The sequence below is a fragment of the Haplochromis burtoni genome, unplaced genomic scaffold (genome assembly GCF_018398535.1).
Source record: "Haplochromis burtoni strain Fernald_Lab_line unplaced genomic scaffold, NCSU_Asbu1 Contig_53, whole genome shotgun sequence".
NCBI classification, from domain to species: Eukaryota; Metazoa; Chordata; class Actinopteri; order Cichliformes; family Cichlidae; genus Haplochromis; species Haplochromis burtoni.
The window spans coordinates 641,934-658,309 of record NW_024582414.1 but is presented as its reverse complement, the minus strand read 5'-3'; the positions used below and the strand labels follow the sequence as shown (position 1 = coordinate 658,309).

The 16,376-nt window shown below is 40.8% G+C and overlaps 1 protein-coding gene across 1 annotated transcript in view; it reads left to right on the top strand.

Moving 5' to 3' along the window:
• Nucleotides 1-16,376, top strand: part of LOC102311250 (collagen alpha-1(XXIV) chain) — an 83,824-nt gene that overhangs the window by 45,095 nt on the left and 22,353 nt on the right. Inside the window, exons 20-31 of the mRNA XM_005923910.3 lie at nt 1,539-1,592; nt 1,678-1,731; nt 3,273-3,317; nt 3,500-3,553; nt 4,043-4,087; nt 8,380-8,433; nt 9,413-9,466; nt 10,800-10,853; nt 11,380-11,433; nt 13,331-13,384; nt 13,487-13,531; nt 14,261-14,305. Coding sequence (XP_005923972.1) covers nt 1,539-1,592; nt 1,678-1,731; nt 3,273-3,317; nt 3,500-3,553; nt 4,043-4,087; nt 8,380-8,433; nt 9,413-9,466; nt 10,800-10,853; nt 11,380-11,433; nt 13,331-13,384; nt 13,487-13,531; nt 14,261-14,305 — 612 coding nt within the window. The remainder of the gene's footprint in view (nt 1-1,538; nt 1,593-1,677; nt 1,732-3,272; nt 3,318-3,499; nt 3,554-4,042; nt 4,088-8,379; nt 8,434-9,412; nt 9,467-10,799; nt 10,854-11,379; nt 11,434-13,330; nt 13,385-13,486; nt 13,532-14,260; nt 14,306-16,376) is intronic.

The window sequence follows — 16,376 nt, the reverse complement described above, 5'->3', positions numbered from 1 at the left end:
TAAAGGGGAGTCAGAGGCAGCTACTGTTAAAAACATGATCTTCACTGAGGCCAGTATTCAGCAGTCCAGTACGAAGTATGAGAAGGTCAGAGTAAAATGTTTCAGCTTTTGTCTTCTTAAAATATTGACTGTAGTATCTGACAGCATTTCTTTTTTGCTGTATTTTGGCTCAGTGGAGTATGCTGACTAAAGTAAAGACAGATTGAGGTACAGCTACTTCCTAATAGAGTGTGTAATGCAATGGACACGTTGCCAAGAGAGTGCTTCTTTTATGGCTGCTCCAAGTCAAACTTATGATAATGCGAAGACACAGACAGCATAGGGGGATAAGGTAGCAGGAAGCAGATATAGGATTTAAGCTGAATCCATGTGGCTGTAAAATAAGTATTTTCATTCACGGTGCATATACTGCAAATGCTGGCTCATCTTAGATTCGATTGTTGTGGTTGTTATTCCGTTTGCTTTCACACCAAATTATCTACCAATTTAGAAGATAATGAACAGCTTAATATAAATCTTAAAACAGAAACGGATGACTTCACAGAGTCTTATACTGCTGAGTGTGTCTGTGTGGGCAAAGTCGCTCATATTAGGTACATGTATTTGCATGTTCGTGGATGTTTTGTCATTCTTTTGTTCCTTTTTTGGGCTGAGTTTATTTATTCATACTCAGAAAACATTATCTTTGTCATTCATAATCCCTGTAATTGCTAAAAATTGTAATTTGATGTTGATTTGAATTATTAAAATTAGCTATAGATGCTCTGACAAACAGAGACTGAATTGGTTTTTTTGTCATGGAAGAGGCAAGTAATTATTTTACATTCTTTAATTTTTTAAGTCAATAATCGACTTGCTTTGCTTAAAACGTTGTTGTTGGGGGTTTTCGTGATAACTGTATTAGTAGTAGTTCCATTAAAAGCTTAAAAACAAGCGTTTTACTAGAGAGAAAGAGCAGCAGCGTGGGATTGTTGTTGGAGCTTTTCGCAGGCATCAACTCATCTGACTACAGTTTGTGGTTAAATTAAAAACTCCTGAATACGTACTTGGAAAATCTTCTCTATGCTATGCTAGCTCTCCCACTAGCAACAACATAGCACTGAACTGAATGTAGCACATTATCTTGCTAGCCACAAGCGTTTCTAAGTCAAAACGATTACATTTCCACAATGTTAATATGTCCTTAAAATTTTCCTGCTCTGTCATGGTCTGCCAGCACTCTGTCTTTAGGTGTTATGCAGAATATGCAAGTGCTTGTTAATACTGCACAGTATGTGAAACACATCGACAATGTCAAAGTCAAGCTGCCCAGAATTGCTACGTCATCAAAGGTCACAAAGGCCGCAGCTCACAAGCACATTTTATGAGATGAGTGATTGTGTCATGGCAGGCTTGCCTGAGGGAGAACATTAGCTCAGCAGCAATCCATCATTATTTTTATACAGTTCTGTCTTATACAGGTTAATGCAGAGGAATCAAAACATTTGGCTTAATAATAATGTTCTATAACAATATTCTTTCTCTCCTGAATTTGCAAGGGGTTTCCTGGGGACATTGGAGCGCCGGGCCCAAACGGACCACCTGGTCCAAAGGTACAACGGCATCTCTTTTTCCACTCTCTCGAGCCATCCACTCATTCATTAATTTCATCCAGTCATACATTCACCTGTGTTTCAGGGTTTGCAGGGTGAGAGAGGACCCCAGGGTCCGCCAGGGCCTAAAGGAATACAGGTGAGACAATTTGACACCTAACTTATCTTTCCAGGTTCTCAATTCACTCAGAGAAGAGAAGTGGAAACTATAGCTCACTGAGGAATTTCCATTTGATCAGGCAAGATGAATTAGCACACTCCCTCTCATTTAACATCTATTCATATTTCACAGGTATAGCTCAGATCTCAGATTTTTTTCCCCCTGCTATATCTCTCAGGGCATGTTCCACCAGGTGAAGTCATGATTCACCAACAGGTGCTTATGAAAACAAGGCTGAAATTTTTTCCAGCCCTGTAAAAAGAAACAGAATCCACTGGAAAGTGTAGAGCAACACACAGTTTTCTATTGTGCTTAATGTTGGAATATTGATCTGGCCTCCATACACAACGGTGTAGAGTTGGCTAATGTATTCTTCTGTCACACACGGCAGAGTACGCAGACAAAGGTTGTTACCCAAAACAATGATGTTGAGAAATAACAAGATATATAAATTTTTTCTCTTTATTTGAGTAAAATTTAAACCTTTTCATATCCAGTTTGCAAGACCTTGTAAGAAACTAAGATGGACACTTTATTAGGTACACCTGTTCAGCCTCTCATTGAAGTAAATATCTAATTAGCATGCCACACAATGCTTTTAGAAATGTAGGCACAGTAAAAACAAAAAAAACCACTGAAGCTCAAACTGAGCATCAGAATGAGGGAGAAGAGTGGGTTAAGGCCAGATGAGCTGGTCTAAGTATTTCGGAAACTGCTGGGATTTTACACACTATGGTTTGTAAGAAAGAAAAAAGAAATCTAGTGAGCGGTGGTTCTCCTGCTGACATCAGACAACTGCAGAATCATCACATTTTCTGTAGGTGGTATGACCGGGAGTTTTGCTGAAAGTCTGAGGTGTACAGAGTAAACAGGAATTAAGTAAGCACAGCCCCCTGTGGAGTTCCTGTACTGTAGACAAGGGAATGTGCCGACATCACCAATTCAGACAGAATTGCCTTCATCTGTTAGCGATAATGGATGCTCAGAGGGGAAATGTTGCATGCAACAAAAAAACATGGGTAGGAGTAACACGGTGCTACAAGATGACCCCAGAGTTGCTGGCACAATGCTACAGTGGAAATCACTGCACAGGGACGTTTGATCATTAATAAGGGTTTTCCACTTTTTAAAGGTTTGATGGCTCACTTTTGATTGAACCTATGCTTAAAAATGACTATTAGTCATTAATCATGATAATAATAATAATGTTAATAATTAATAAAAAGAAGCCCTGAACCATCATGGAGCTGAAATCATTTACCACTAAGAATGGGAAAAAAACTCTCCAATTGTTATCCTTGCACATGCTTTCTAAATTTTGTTAAAAGAAGAAGTGATACATCAGTGTGCTAAACTTCCTGGTATTATGTAATATAATAAAAATACAAGTTCTAACATCTGTTTGTGAAGAGAAATAAATGCTTTATACAATTTTCAAATCAGTGTAACACGTTTTTATTTACAGCTTTTCAGAAACATGCCTTTGGAAACTTTTTATTGAACAAACTTTGTTTCTGCAGGGAGAAGAAGGACCACTCGGCCCACCCGGCGGGCCAGGCCCTACTGTAAGAACTCCCAAATTCATACACTGAATTTGCACTCAGCCGCACACGTAACTCATGCTAAGCCTTTTGTAGGTGGTTCATAAGGATGAATCACCTCCGACTGGATGGAATGAAATATGCTTTGCCGTCATTCGATCAGCATTTATACTTACGTTCACGTGTACGTGTCTGTTGACCTTTAGGGGAGACCTGGAAGGAAAGGCCACATCGGTGAACCTGGCTCCGAGGGTTTACAGGTGAGATCCCATCACTTAATCACCGTATACGTAAGTGCATGTTTGTGGCAATTTCAAATGCCACATGACATCATCATCTCACTGAAAAATCGTAACAGTGTTGTAAAAATGGCGTTACATTGTAATATAGTCAACTGTAGACTTTTTCCCTACTCTTTTATTTTTTATTGGCTGTAATGTGGTATAATAAATTTAGTATTATGTACATCAAGATTTTATTGGTCTCATGCTTTCCTCCCCTTGCGAGGTGCTTATTGCCTAGACTTATAATGCTGTAAACATGCCCTTAATTATGAGAGAGCTGCAGTTTATTCTGGAGGTATTTTCTCCAGAAAAACATCATCATACATGATGGCAATCATACATGTAGTCCCATGGTCTATGTGTGTGATCTTTTTTGTACTTGTAATATCCTGTGAGAACCAAATCAGTGATCTGTTTAACTACAGGAAGCTAACCAGCACATTGTCTGATGTTTACTGCTTGCAGGGAGAGAAAGGGGACATGGGAAATATTGGAAAAGTTGGACCACAAGTAAGTTTCTTTCACACCTCTAATGACATTAGCTAACAGACGGTGTACTGTGGATTAGTAGTTTTCCATTGGATCCCTTTATAGAGAGTGCAGGGCTGTGGTATAGCTTTTATTAGATTTATACTGATGAAGTGCTTCCAGTAAATTAACTGTTCTCTGTGGCAACTGTGGAAGTGGTTACAGGAACACATTCTCATGCATCACTATTTTACTGACCTACTTTTGAGGCTAAGAAATTTTGGATCTCTCCTCTTGCGATCCAAATACCGTACTGTTTTTAAATCAGAATTGGTGGAACTTCTCAGTAGAACAGATATCCTCTGTGGAAGTGATCTCATTTGTGTTGTCCATTTTTTTTTATGGCTCAAAGCCTGTAAAAGCCTTTTTGACACGCTGTTGTGCATGAATCATACTTACAGAGAAATTGTTAACACAGAAATGTTGGACTGTTTATCGATTACCCAAAAACATCTGTGTCAGGACTGGTTGTAAAGAAATCAACTAACTGCAAAAATCACACTTTCGTGCGTCTGTCTTTGGGTTTTATACTTGACACAGATACTGTAGAGAAATGCCGGGACATAATTGTAAGATTCTCGTATGCACGCAACTGTTCTGACCATTCAAAGTATGCTGGTCTTTCCCGGAGGCCCCTTAATGCTAATATTTGCATTCTGTGCATAGTGGAGGCAACCAAGTGGGACTTTGCTGCAGCACTGCACATATGAGAGCAGTTACTGAGTAGAAGGGCCTTTGAAGCCAAACAGGAACCATGGGGCTCTGCAGAGTGGAAAAAAACCCTCTAAAACATATGGAGGGTCTAATGAATGCCATTACATCACTTTCCAGATAAATTAGATATCTAAGATAAAAAAAAAAGAAAACTTCCAAGCCCTGAGTCGATCCAAAGGGGTTTCAGTCAAACTGTCTTCACTGAGTGCATCTATATCACCCTAAGGCAGTGGTGTCAAACATAAGGCCCGGGAGCCAGAATTGGCCTGGCAAACACTCCAATCCGGCCCACTGGATGGATGTCTTTGGAAAATGGGAAGGAAGGCTTTTAAATGTATTTTCATAAATTTTACAGCCTGTCCTATTGATAAAGAACTCCTCCACAGTCATTCATAGTACAGTAATGAAGTAACAGACAAAATTACAGTTCCTGTTTTTTTTAGTATCTACTGCAGAAATGTGGGGGTTTGTTTTTTAATTTTTATTACTTTCTATCCAAAGTAAAATAAATCAATAAAATAGAACATTTTCTATAAATTAAATAAAAAAGCTGCCAGAACTTTTTCTGTAACTTTGCACATTCATTTCTTACAATTTAAGCCCAAATATTGAGCTAGCTCAAGGATTACATGTGCAGTTAGACTATTTTACACTGTCAAAAAGCAGTCTGCGCCTAACATTAAATTGGGCTGCATGCGGCCCATCATGTAAAATGAGTTTGACATCTATGCTCTAAGGCCTCCCATAAACTGTTCTCAGTGTAATTTTGAGTTTTTAAGATCATAGTTTGGCTGATTTGAGGTTATCTGCTGATTGTTCTGTTTTCATCTCAGTCTCCACTTCACAACTAACTTCACCTATGTTTTGTGCGTGTGTGTGCGCGCGTGTGTGTGTCACTGACTCAGAGTGTACTCACATTCATTTAAAGATCTTTATTAAAAAGAATTTCTTATTAAAATCTAACTTTGGCTGTATTTCCTCCTCGACTGTAAGGTCTTATTAATGCTGTGGCTCAGAGACCAAATGGCCTTAAAAACATTACCGTTAAAGCTCTCCTGTCAAGGCCTCACATGGAAAAACTTTTGAAGCCACGTCTTTCTGTTAAGTGATACAGGGCACCACAATATCCTGCTTCACATCCCAATTAAGAGATTTGAGGTCAATTTAAAGCCCCCCCAGCCCCCACCCCAAGGGCATAATACGAACTTTCAGGCTCTCAGCCTGTTAGGCCCAGACAAATGGAAAAAAAAAACATTTACAAAAGTGTCTGTCATCGTGGTCTGTTTCTTGTCTGCCACTTTGGTCTCAGCCTCGGACTCTCTCTTTCTACATTTTTTTTTTTTTTTTTTTTTTGTGTCCCGTTTGGATCTTTAGCCATCAGAATTGTTGTCTTAAGGCCAAGAAAGATGCCAAGCGGATTTATTTTACCAAGTGGATCATCATGGCCTTGCCATATTGGTCCATTTGATTGACCTTTATTATAATTATGAATTTATTTTATTTTCAGTTGCTACAAACGGGACAGACATGACTGGGGGATAGGACAGGGAGAAAGAATGAAAGAAAGAGAGGGAGAGAAAGAAAACCAAAGGGGAGAAGAGACGGTGAGAAGGGGGGGAAGAAAAAAAAAAAAAACAAACAAACAAAACACCTGGGTCACCTGTATGGAGAAAAAAAACAGAAGAGAAAGCAAACAACAAAGAGCAACATAATAAAAAAAACAGCACCATCACAATAAACTAGCTAGCAGTAGATATCAGTAGATACTAAATAATAAACGATATTGTGCAGCACGCAAGATAGACAGCGCACAATGTGCTTTGAGGCAGCAGCCAAGAAAGCTGTAGTCCGCGTCTGTGAATACCCGTGTGTACACCTGTGTGCATACCTGTGTGGATCAGCATGCTTGCATTCCAAAGGTTTCTCCATGTAACGATCTGCTAGGGAGTGTGGGGAGCCACAGCCCCGTCCTCCAGGGTATGAAGCAGGTATGGAGGAGATCAAAACTCCAGACATCCAGAGGCCCCCAGAACACAAGAGACCAAGGAAGACCAACAGAGGGGCAGCCGCGCCACTGTCCCAGTAAGAGCTGAGGAGAGTCCCAGATGAGGGCTCACTCAGCAGCCGCGGAGCAGAAGCCAGGGGGAGTTGCAGTGACGCGCCCGTGAGCTCCGCCGGCAGCCAGCTGTGCCTGAGTGACCGAGCCCCAGGCCGAGAGGCCGGGGGCACCCCACCTCCGAAGTGGCCCGAGCGAGCCCCAGGCTCCAGGCCCCGATAAGCGGCCGCCAAGGAGTGAGCCGGTGTGTACCTGGACGCCCACCCCCAGACACAAAGAACCACCAACGCACCGATGTCTGAGGGAGTCCGCCACTGGCAGGGGAAGTGGTGGTAGGGGGAGATAGGCCTCCAAACCTTGGAGGGCCTGAGATGTCCCCAGAGAGGTGGCGTCTCTTCCTCTACATTTAGAGGCATACATATATGTGTCTGTACGGTGAAAGTAAGAACAGCACTCCCACAGAGTCTGTGTCAGTGTGTTAACTGTGTCAGTCATGGGAACCACACAACAGCCACAGCAGCAGACTGACCACAATAGTGGTTGGCCGGCGTGTTCTGCTGTCGGGCAATCGTTTGAGTTATTACACAGAAATCTGGTGTTGCAATGCATGCACTCTTAATCCTGAGGCTTCAGTCTGATTTGTGATAATTGCACATCTCACATCGTTCCTTCCTGTTTATTCTCACTTTACATACTCACATATTTAGAAACACGAGGACAAACTTTTTTTTTTTTAAACTGCGCTTTTCTGCCAGAATGTCAAATCAGCCACTGAGACATTTTGCCATTTTACTCCAGATTATCCAGTGAAGCAGCTGGCACCGCTTCAAACTATAGCACCCCCAGCCCCCACTCTCCCGTCCCAGCATGACTAAACTGGAAATGGTTAAGCTTTTCTGATAACTTCCATACTTACATTTTCTGGTGGTTCCACCACAAGGAGTCGTTCGCAAAATAGCTTTTCTTGACGCTGAGTGCAGTGTGAACGTAGTACGTGAGCCACTGCAATTGTGCGATTAAAAAATGTGTTATTTGTTATTTTTTTTTTTTTTTTCTTTTTTGCCAGACAACAGTTTAGTTTCAGCAGTCACAACAAGGTTGCAGCCATTTGTTCTGGCTTTGTTGAATAACGGCCCAGTATCAATACCACATGGGTTGTGAAGTGGATTTGGAATTAATATTGTTATAGCATGGTTACTGGCACATATTGATGTGTTTACTTTTCCTTTGTTTCTCTCGGTGTTTTTAGTTAAGCACTATTTCTAGGAAAAACTCGTGAAAGTCGAGATAGTAAAAATGATCTTCACCCCTTCAGGTTTCTCTTCATCTTTGCAGCGCCTGCATTTTTGCTTATGTAAGCATTAGATTGTAATCTATGACCTCTCACATTCCAGGTGTCATGACTAGTCGGGAAGTAACCCTTAGATGAATGAAGATTGGGTTATTGCGCAGATATAACTTCTCGTGATGTGTTTCTGTTTAACGCTATCCCTCTCCTCTCCAGGGTCCAGCAGGCCTGATTGGGATAGCTGGGGTGATAGGAGTTCCTGGTGAAAAGGTAAGGTGTGTGTTTCTCTGTCATTAGGCTGTCAGACAGCATGAGCTGCCTGCCTGTCAGTGGCAGACCTATATAATTAGGCCATGGCTTGAGGCCCACGAGCCCCAGAACACGTGCTTGTATAAACACTCAACACTCTCACATCCTCATCCATAACAATATTGTCAAATCCACATCACCACTATTTCCTTTAAGCCCTCCTGCACTCTGCTGAACGTCAAGCTATAATGAAAGGGAACATTTGATTACAATACTCTTTAGACAAATTTGCTTGTCTACGGATGTTAGAAACTCCCAAAATGTAATTGTTTCTGACACAGTGCTTTTTTAAAAGTTCTTTTTCCACCTCAGCTTATGCCGAGTAAACGTGCACAGCATTACACACCTTTTTAATCTCTGTACAGTAAATTGTTCCCTCCCTCTATCTCAACCTGCAGCCCCTTTTCCTTCCTATCCAGAAGGCCCGTTTGTCAGAACATGTTCTTGTGGTGGGAAGCCATCTGCTTGTCAGATTCTTGCTTGTCCTCCTACTCCTCTTACACAAAAATCCTCCTCCTGGTTCAATCTGTCATCACCAGCCGTACCCTGACAGCCTAAAAATTCTTTTCACATTATAGATATATGGATAATATTTGTTTAATACTGCGCTAAGTATTTCCAAAACAGTTCCATACGAATAGTCTGATCCCTGTGTGAGACAAGGTGGAATAACAAGTGTTACAGAGGTTAAAAAAAAGCCCTTGGAAGCTTTACTGATCAGCTGGGCTTACCTTTGGCTTTTATTATACTGTGCAGAGGGCCAAAGACAGTATATATATATATATTAGTATCTGCTATTTGTACACTACTGTCACATTTACCTTCTACACTTAAAGAAGCTCCTCTCCACTTTCATGGCTTTTATTAAGTAGAAATGTATGTACATGTGTGTTGAGGTTTTAGGTCATGGTTTAATGATCAACTCTTCCTTTTCGTCCAGGGTGACCGGGGACCACCAGGTCCAACAGGTCCAGCCGGAGAGAAGGGGCCCAGGGTAAGTGCAGTCACTCAGGATATTCTGCAGCTCTCAGTTTCTTGTCTGACAGCTCACAAACCTACAGTAAAAGGGTTAATAGACTAAAACAGTCAACTAATGGCTAAAGACGATGAGTTAAATTCGAACCACTAAGCGATGCTGGCTGTAAGCTTTGGCAGATGTTACATGTTTTAGTTCCTGGAAATGAAGGCAGACCCTCTAGAGACCCAAGTTCCAGATTACTCAGTGTTGCAACTTCTGAAGGTACAAATGTTTGCAAAATAGATCTTTCCACAGTGTTGTTATTGAAGGTGTTTGCATAGTGAAACCTTTCACTGTAAATTTGCAGTAATATACTGACAGCAGCACAATATAGAGTATTGCTGCAAATAAACGTCCAGGTACTATATTCTTGGAGATTACGAGAATCTTTTAGATCTTTTAGACACCTATCTAATCTCTAGATAGGTAATATTATCGAATGTACTGAAGGATTAGTTAGAGGCATGGAGAATCTGACCAGTGTAGCAGACCACTAACAGTCATTCACAGTTTGTACCTCATTGTAACACTAAAGAGAGCCAAAGCCTAACCTAGCTGTGTATAAGCTGAGTGAACATAGTGCCCATTGATTGTGGGTTACTGAGACTGAGTAAAAACAGTGTCCAGTGCAGCAGTGTTTCTTATATGTGCTGTAATGCTGCATGAATCTTCAAGAGAAGCTGGCCTACATCCTACACTGTCCAGGGGCCTTGGATTGACTCCATGTCTGTGGCTTTGGGCCCCAGGCCTGACCTAACTAATCTGGTGGCAGTCAAAAGGCTAGCGTGCACATTTGGCTAAGAAGGAGAGAGATGTTTGTGAGCTGCGAGAGGGATTGCAGTGATTTGTGTGAACCAGTTGGTGGTGTAATGTAGCCACATTAACGAGGAGTGGAGGTTGAGTTTAGAGGCTTGTGCTGTGTAATCATCACAGATTACAATGATCTTATCCAGAAATTCTGTTTCTGTTCAAAGACAATTTGCAGGATTAGCATTTTCTGGAACGTGTTCTAGTCTTTAGTGACTTTCTTTGACTTTTGGGTGTTGTTCCCTCATAGATAATTATAGGAAAATACTGTAAAATGTGGGTGAGAACCACAACACCGAACAGCCTGGAGCCCATTCTAAGACAACATAATATGAAACACAGTTCTGTTCACCGCTGCCCCAGATTAGCTGCTGATCCCAAAGCATAGTGCAGATAAGCCTGGATATTTTATGTTGTGTTAACCGCTTTTACTTTTTAAAAATGATTTTGTAGGCGATATCAATAAAGAGTGACATGTTTTCCCCTTTCTTTTTGGTGTCAGGGTTATCCAGGGTTGCCAGGGAGCCCAGGGGACATCGGCATGCAAGGTGCACCTGTAAGTGGAGCAACAAAAACATGCAGGATTTTAACCTCATGCATACCTCCCTATATGTGTATTTTTTGTCATCAATTTCCTTTGCTGAGTACTTTTTGCTCCCTGTGTATTAATGAATCTCATCTTCTGTAACAAGTGTCTCGGCTGGATGTCTGTAAATACCTAAATTGCAAGATTTTCTTGGGCCCTTAAACTGTGCTGAAGGATCACGCTCGTCTTTGTAAACACCCATACGTCAGTTGCCCCCATTCTCACAATTTAACGTGGAGCAGTAAACAGTGCGTCTAACTGGCTGAAGATTATTTCCACCGAGGTGTTTGTGCAGCATGCCGTAGGTTCACAGCATTAGTGATGATGTGGTTAGAAGATGCATAGTTATTTTATCTAAATATTATAACCATAACTCCACCAAATATTATGAAAACCTTCAAACTTTATTCTTATTTTTTCCCTTCTTCTTATAATTTCCTGGTCTATGTTCTCACTAATTTCACTTCTATATCCACACTGTTTTTTTTTCTGACAGGGTCCACCGGGACCGAGGGGTAGTCCAGGCATTGCTGGGCCAAAGGGTAGAAGGGTAAGAGGAGACTGTAACATTTGGGCACAAGCTGCATCAGTCCCTTAAAAAAAACTTCCCTCATCAGACCTTTGGTTTGTCTGTTTCACATCACATCTTCTTTCCCATAAACCAGAGCTTGAAGCAATTAAAAGACATGTGGATGTCGTTCCACATGGCCCAAGCTTCTTTATAGGTGCAATTACAACTGTTTCACGAGCACCATGAATCTAGTGTTAGAAGACATTATTGTAAGGTCAAACCAGTGAGGTGATTTAATGCTGGTGGGACATCGTGTGGCAGAGAGAAGAACAACACCTACAGGTGACACAAGAACAGTTGCTGGTTTCTGTGCTTGTGATTTTCTAAGAATTTAAATTCTGCAGCAGCAGAAATTAAGGAGGAAGCAAATTTAAATCCTGAACCAACTTGGCAGATATACATGCCACGGCATGTCCTGCTATCTTTTAATAAGATTACTGCAGTCCTGTGGTATTAACAGAAATCTGTTTGCCCTCAAAAAAAAGATTGGATTTTTTTATTTGATTGGAAACAAACTCTTTTGTTTTGTATCTTGACATTTAGAAAAGTCCCCGAAGAATCGTTTAATTGTTAACACATAAGCAGCTTTTCCAAATTTCTTTTACCAGCAAGGTAGTTAAAAGTTTGGTGCTTTCTTGTAAAATGCTGGGCTAGCGTAAGCAAGCAGAAGCTCATTTTGGACTTTTCAAACTTTTATTTTTGCAAAAATCGCCTCTTTAAATTGATAGTTTACATCCACTTACAGTAGCTTCTGCACCAAACAGCAGCTTTCTAGTTGAATGTGTCCTATTAGGAGAAAAAATAATTGTAATAAGTTACTACCACATTACTTTAGTTCTCATCTGAGATCGTCTTCTTTAATTCTCAGAATGTTTTCTTCCTTCTGCATATTTTGCCCAGAAAGACATACGACACTTGCCACTTGAGTTGTTTAACATAATCCACACATGTGTCAGTTCTGTCTTTGTTGAGGTCAAATACATCAGTCGTTGTAAATGCATGTGATTTATTGTAGGCCAAAGAAAACTGACTAAAGTGAATTATTAAAAAACAGCTGTTATTGAAACAACTAAATAACTGCTTTGCCTATTTTCCCACCAAAAAACATGAAGAAATATGAATCTCAGTCAACATCTGGTTAGTTGTGAGACAGGCAGCCAAGCTGACCAAGCTGACCTTTAAAATGACAGCAAACCTTATGGCAACTCAGTGTTGTCATAATTTTACTGCTCCATGACCTCAGTGCCACACTGCAGGGGTGAATGTACGTCACCTGCCTTCAGTTAGTGTCCGTGCCACTAAGAAAAGTTTTTTCCACACTATTACAAGATTAAACAGATAAAGGAACATAGCATCCATTATAACATGAAAGATTAGGCAAAAGTAAATGACTCAATGGTGTTTAAATCAAGACTGAGGTTGGAGAGGTGAACAAAAGGAAAAAGAATATAACGATAAATCCTACAAGGAAGATAAAGGAGCAGAGTGACACGAGAGGCTCAAGCAAAATAGCAGCAGATTTGTCCTCAAAGGAAGAGATATAAAAGGAAGACTCAATGGAGAGATAAGCTGAAAGGTCTAAAAGCATGGACAGGAGCAAAAAAAAGAGGGGGGCTGAGGGTGTCGGTGTTATAGATTGTTGTCTCTGTATGGTGGCGCTACAATGCTGTGAAACCCCTGAATCCCTGTGGGGGTGGGAGGCTGCTACATCAGGCTGGAACACCTCCCCAAACAGACAAACAATACAGACTAATTACTTTGCTGGTGGTGCTGTTTCATTACCCATAGTTGGCATGTGAGAGCTTAGATGCTCAACGTACTGTTCTTTCTTTGCTGAGTGATGTTCAGTGGTGTGGCTCGTCTTGTTTTTGCACAGGGACCCCGAGGTCCAGATGGCCCACCGGGAGAACTGGGTCCTGAGGGCATCAAGGTAACATCATGGTATAGATATAGTAGGAAATTGACACTAATTCCTGTGTGTTAGCTGAGGCTTTATCCTAAATCTCGTTCCAAACGGTGGTATGTTTTTCAGGGTGAAAAGGGGGAGATCGGACCTAAAGGAGAGCCAAGCTTAATAGTAAGTAGTCTTTAGGTCAACGTGTTTTCACATCTGTATAAGAGAGAAACAGGGAATGCTGTGTGTTTTACATATACTTGAAGGCTTTTGAGTACATTTACGTAGCTTAATTTGTCTGAAGCCAAGAATAATAAAAAAAGTCATAAAATATGCGTCATCCAGCTTCATCGGACAAGCCGACAAGCCAACAAGCACGCCCCCCTTCTTGAAGATGCACATTCACTTCATGGAAAGGTCACGAGTGCGTCTGATTTCAAACAGCATCAAGAACAACAACGGCTTGCCCGGTGCACAAGCTCCATCAGACTTTAAGCAGTTTTTATCTTCAGAGGGAGGCTTTGGTCTAGTTGCCCCTGTGGCGGATTAGACGCAAATGTAATTCGCCTGTGCTGCTGGCGGTCTGTAGTAAAAGAAACCGGATCTCAATAAGCTGAGGAGTAGCAGGATGAAAGTAAACATTTGGGCTGTTTTGCGCCATCAAGCAGTTGAAGATAAATGAACAACACATTTATTTATTCCTCCTGTAAAACACTCACATTTTTGTCTTCATATGAGAGAAATTCCCTAAAACTCGATGTTTGAGCGGTCAATGTCAAACATCCGTCTTTCTGCTGTGAAGTAGTAGCTGGAACTGTATCACCATCAGACATGGTAATGGGTTTGATTTGAGTTAACCTAACGTATTTCAATACACGTTAATCATTCATATGTATATTTTTCTTCTTGAAGGGCAAGGCTGGAAATCCAGGAGAGAGAGGCCCTCCTGGGAAGCCTGTGAGTAATATTTCTTTCCTTTTGTCTCTTAAAGCTTTTTTTTAATTTTTTTTATTTTTTTTTTGAGAAGCAACAGTGTAGAATACTACTTTAAAGCTATCATGAAGAATCTTTTGATTTGCACTAACAATACACACTCTGCGCTCTTCATCAGCATGTGATGATGCGCTCCTTGCTGTTCGTCTGGCATGGCTGCAAGGTTTCGCACGTTGCGCGGTACTAAAATTATTATGTCTCAGTTGCTAACACAATTTCCTTCTTTTATATTTAAGAAATAAGGAGTAAATCTTCACTACTTTAAGCCCGTTTACAGTGTTCAAAGTCCAAATAAGACATTCATCCAGACCTGTTTCATTTCATTTAATCACAGCCATCCATTTTCTTAACTGTTTATCCAGTTCGTGGTTGCAGATTAGATAAGGGTTTATTAAGAGAAATGGAATGCACCTTTCTACTCTGTTTCATCACTCAAAGTGCTTTGTATAACATTGCTCAGTCAACCATTCATTCCAGCACTTTTTTCTATGTCTGAGTGCTCGCTATATCTAACATTCACACATTCACACTCCAGTGAAAGCATGGAGGGCAACTCAGGCTTCAGTATCTCACCAAGGATACTTAAGCATGCAGAGTGGAGCAATTATACTTCAGTCTTTTTGATCAAAGAGCTGTGACCACAGTAAATACTCAGTGGGATATTTGAACAAATAGATGCAGCAGGTCACGCCACAGTCAGACTTTTGGCAGATTTTAGGAGCCTCCTGCCAGCAAACCCTAGGTTGGGTTTTTTTTTTCTTCCCTTTTTTGGTCTTTACAATTAATTATTGATCAAATGATGAATTGCAGTTTTGATGCATTGCGAAAGGCTGCAATAACTGATCAACAGATGGCAAAAGCATGTAAACAGCAGAGATCAGTGGCACAATCAAAAATGGCTCCATGTGGGCTGGTTAATTATGGAGTGATGATCTTCACAGCAGTCATATCTATCTGTCTAGCTCGCTACTCTCTCTCTCTAATATGTATGTATGTGTGTATATGTAGATAGATATAGATATATATGCTGTTTATCACCTTCATTTCTTTTCGTGCTGTTGTTTGGCTTGTCTTCATTTACCACTGACAAATGAGCTTCTTTACTTGCCCACAAATCATGTCTTGGCTGAACATTTGACGCTTTGGGATTGTTGGTAATCATTCTTATCAGACAAACACCTACAAAGACGCGTCTGGGCCTGCGTTCTCTCTCTCAGTCAGCCATCGGTACAGTGAAACACTCGTTCAGTACATTCGTGCCATCCTTTGGACGGGACATCAAGCACAAACTTGGGACTTGTTTCAACCTGTGTGCTTTCCAAACGCTTGCATCCTCACCTCACAGCGAGGAGTTTCTGCTGACAGTAGCTTTTGTCCCACTGTTGCTGCTACTGCACTCTTTTAAAGGAACTTTCTCTACCTTTCCTTGCTGCTGCCAAAGATGCAGCATTGTTTCCATTTTTCCAACTCTGACGTCTTAGCGCCATCTTGTGCCCAATAAAAGATCTCTCAAAACTTGTAACTCATTCTAATTCCTATTTTCTCTGTGCAAAAAAAAAAAAAAGAGAAAAAAGAACCAATTGAGTCATAGCGAGAAAACGATGCTATCTGTGATGTCATGTCCCATGAAGCTCACAGTCGAAGGCAGTTCTGTTAAGTTAAAGCAGCTGACAGTGGTTGTGACTGCTGCTCATAAATCTTTTTGTGGTCCACGCTCTTTTTTTTTAGCCCATTACTCTAACTGGCTCTTGTTTTTAAACAGTAAGTGAACTTTAAAAATTGTCATTGGCTTTTGTGCTTTTTTGTACTTCTCCCCTTAGTTCATTTCACTCACCTCGTGTACAGTTTGAAAACATATTTTTCCCTTGTGTCTAACCTTTTCAGTAGACGGAAGCAATGCTACAGAAGCCCTAAATTAACAGCACTGGGAATTAACAAAATCATTTTTTATGTTTCTGTAGTGGTTAAACCACCATTGTGCACAAGCTCTTTAATCAAAATGATAGTAAATGGTAAATGATGTTATTATTTCTGG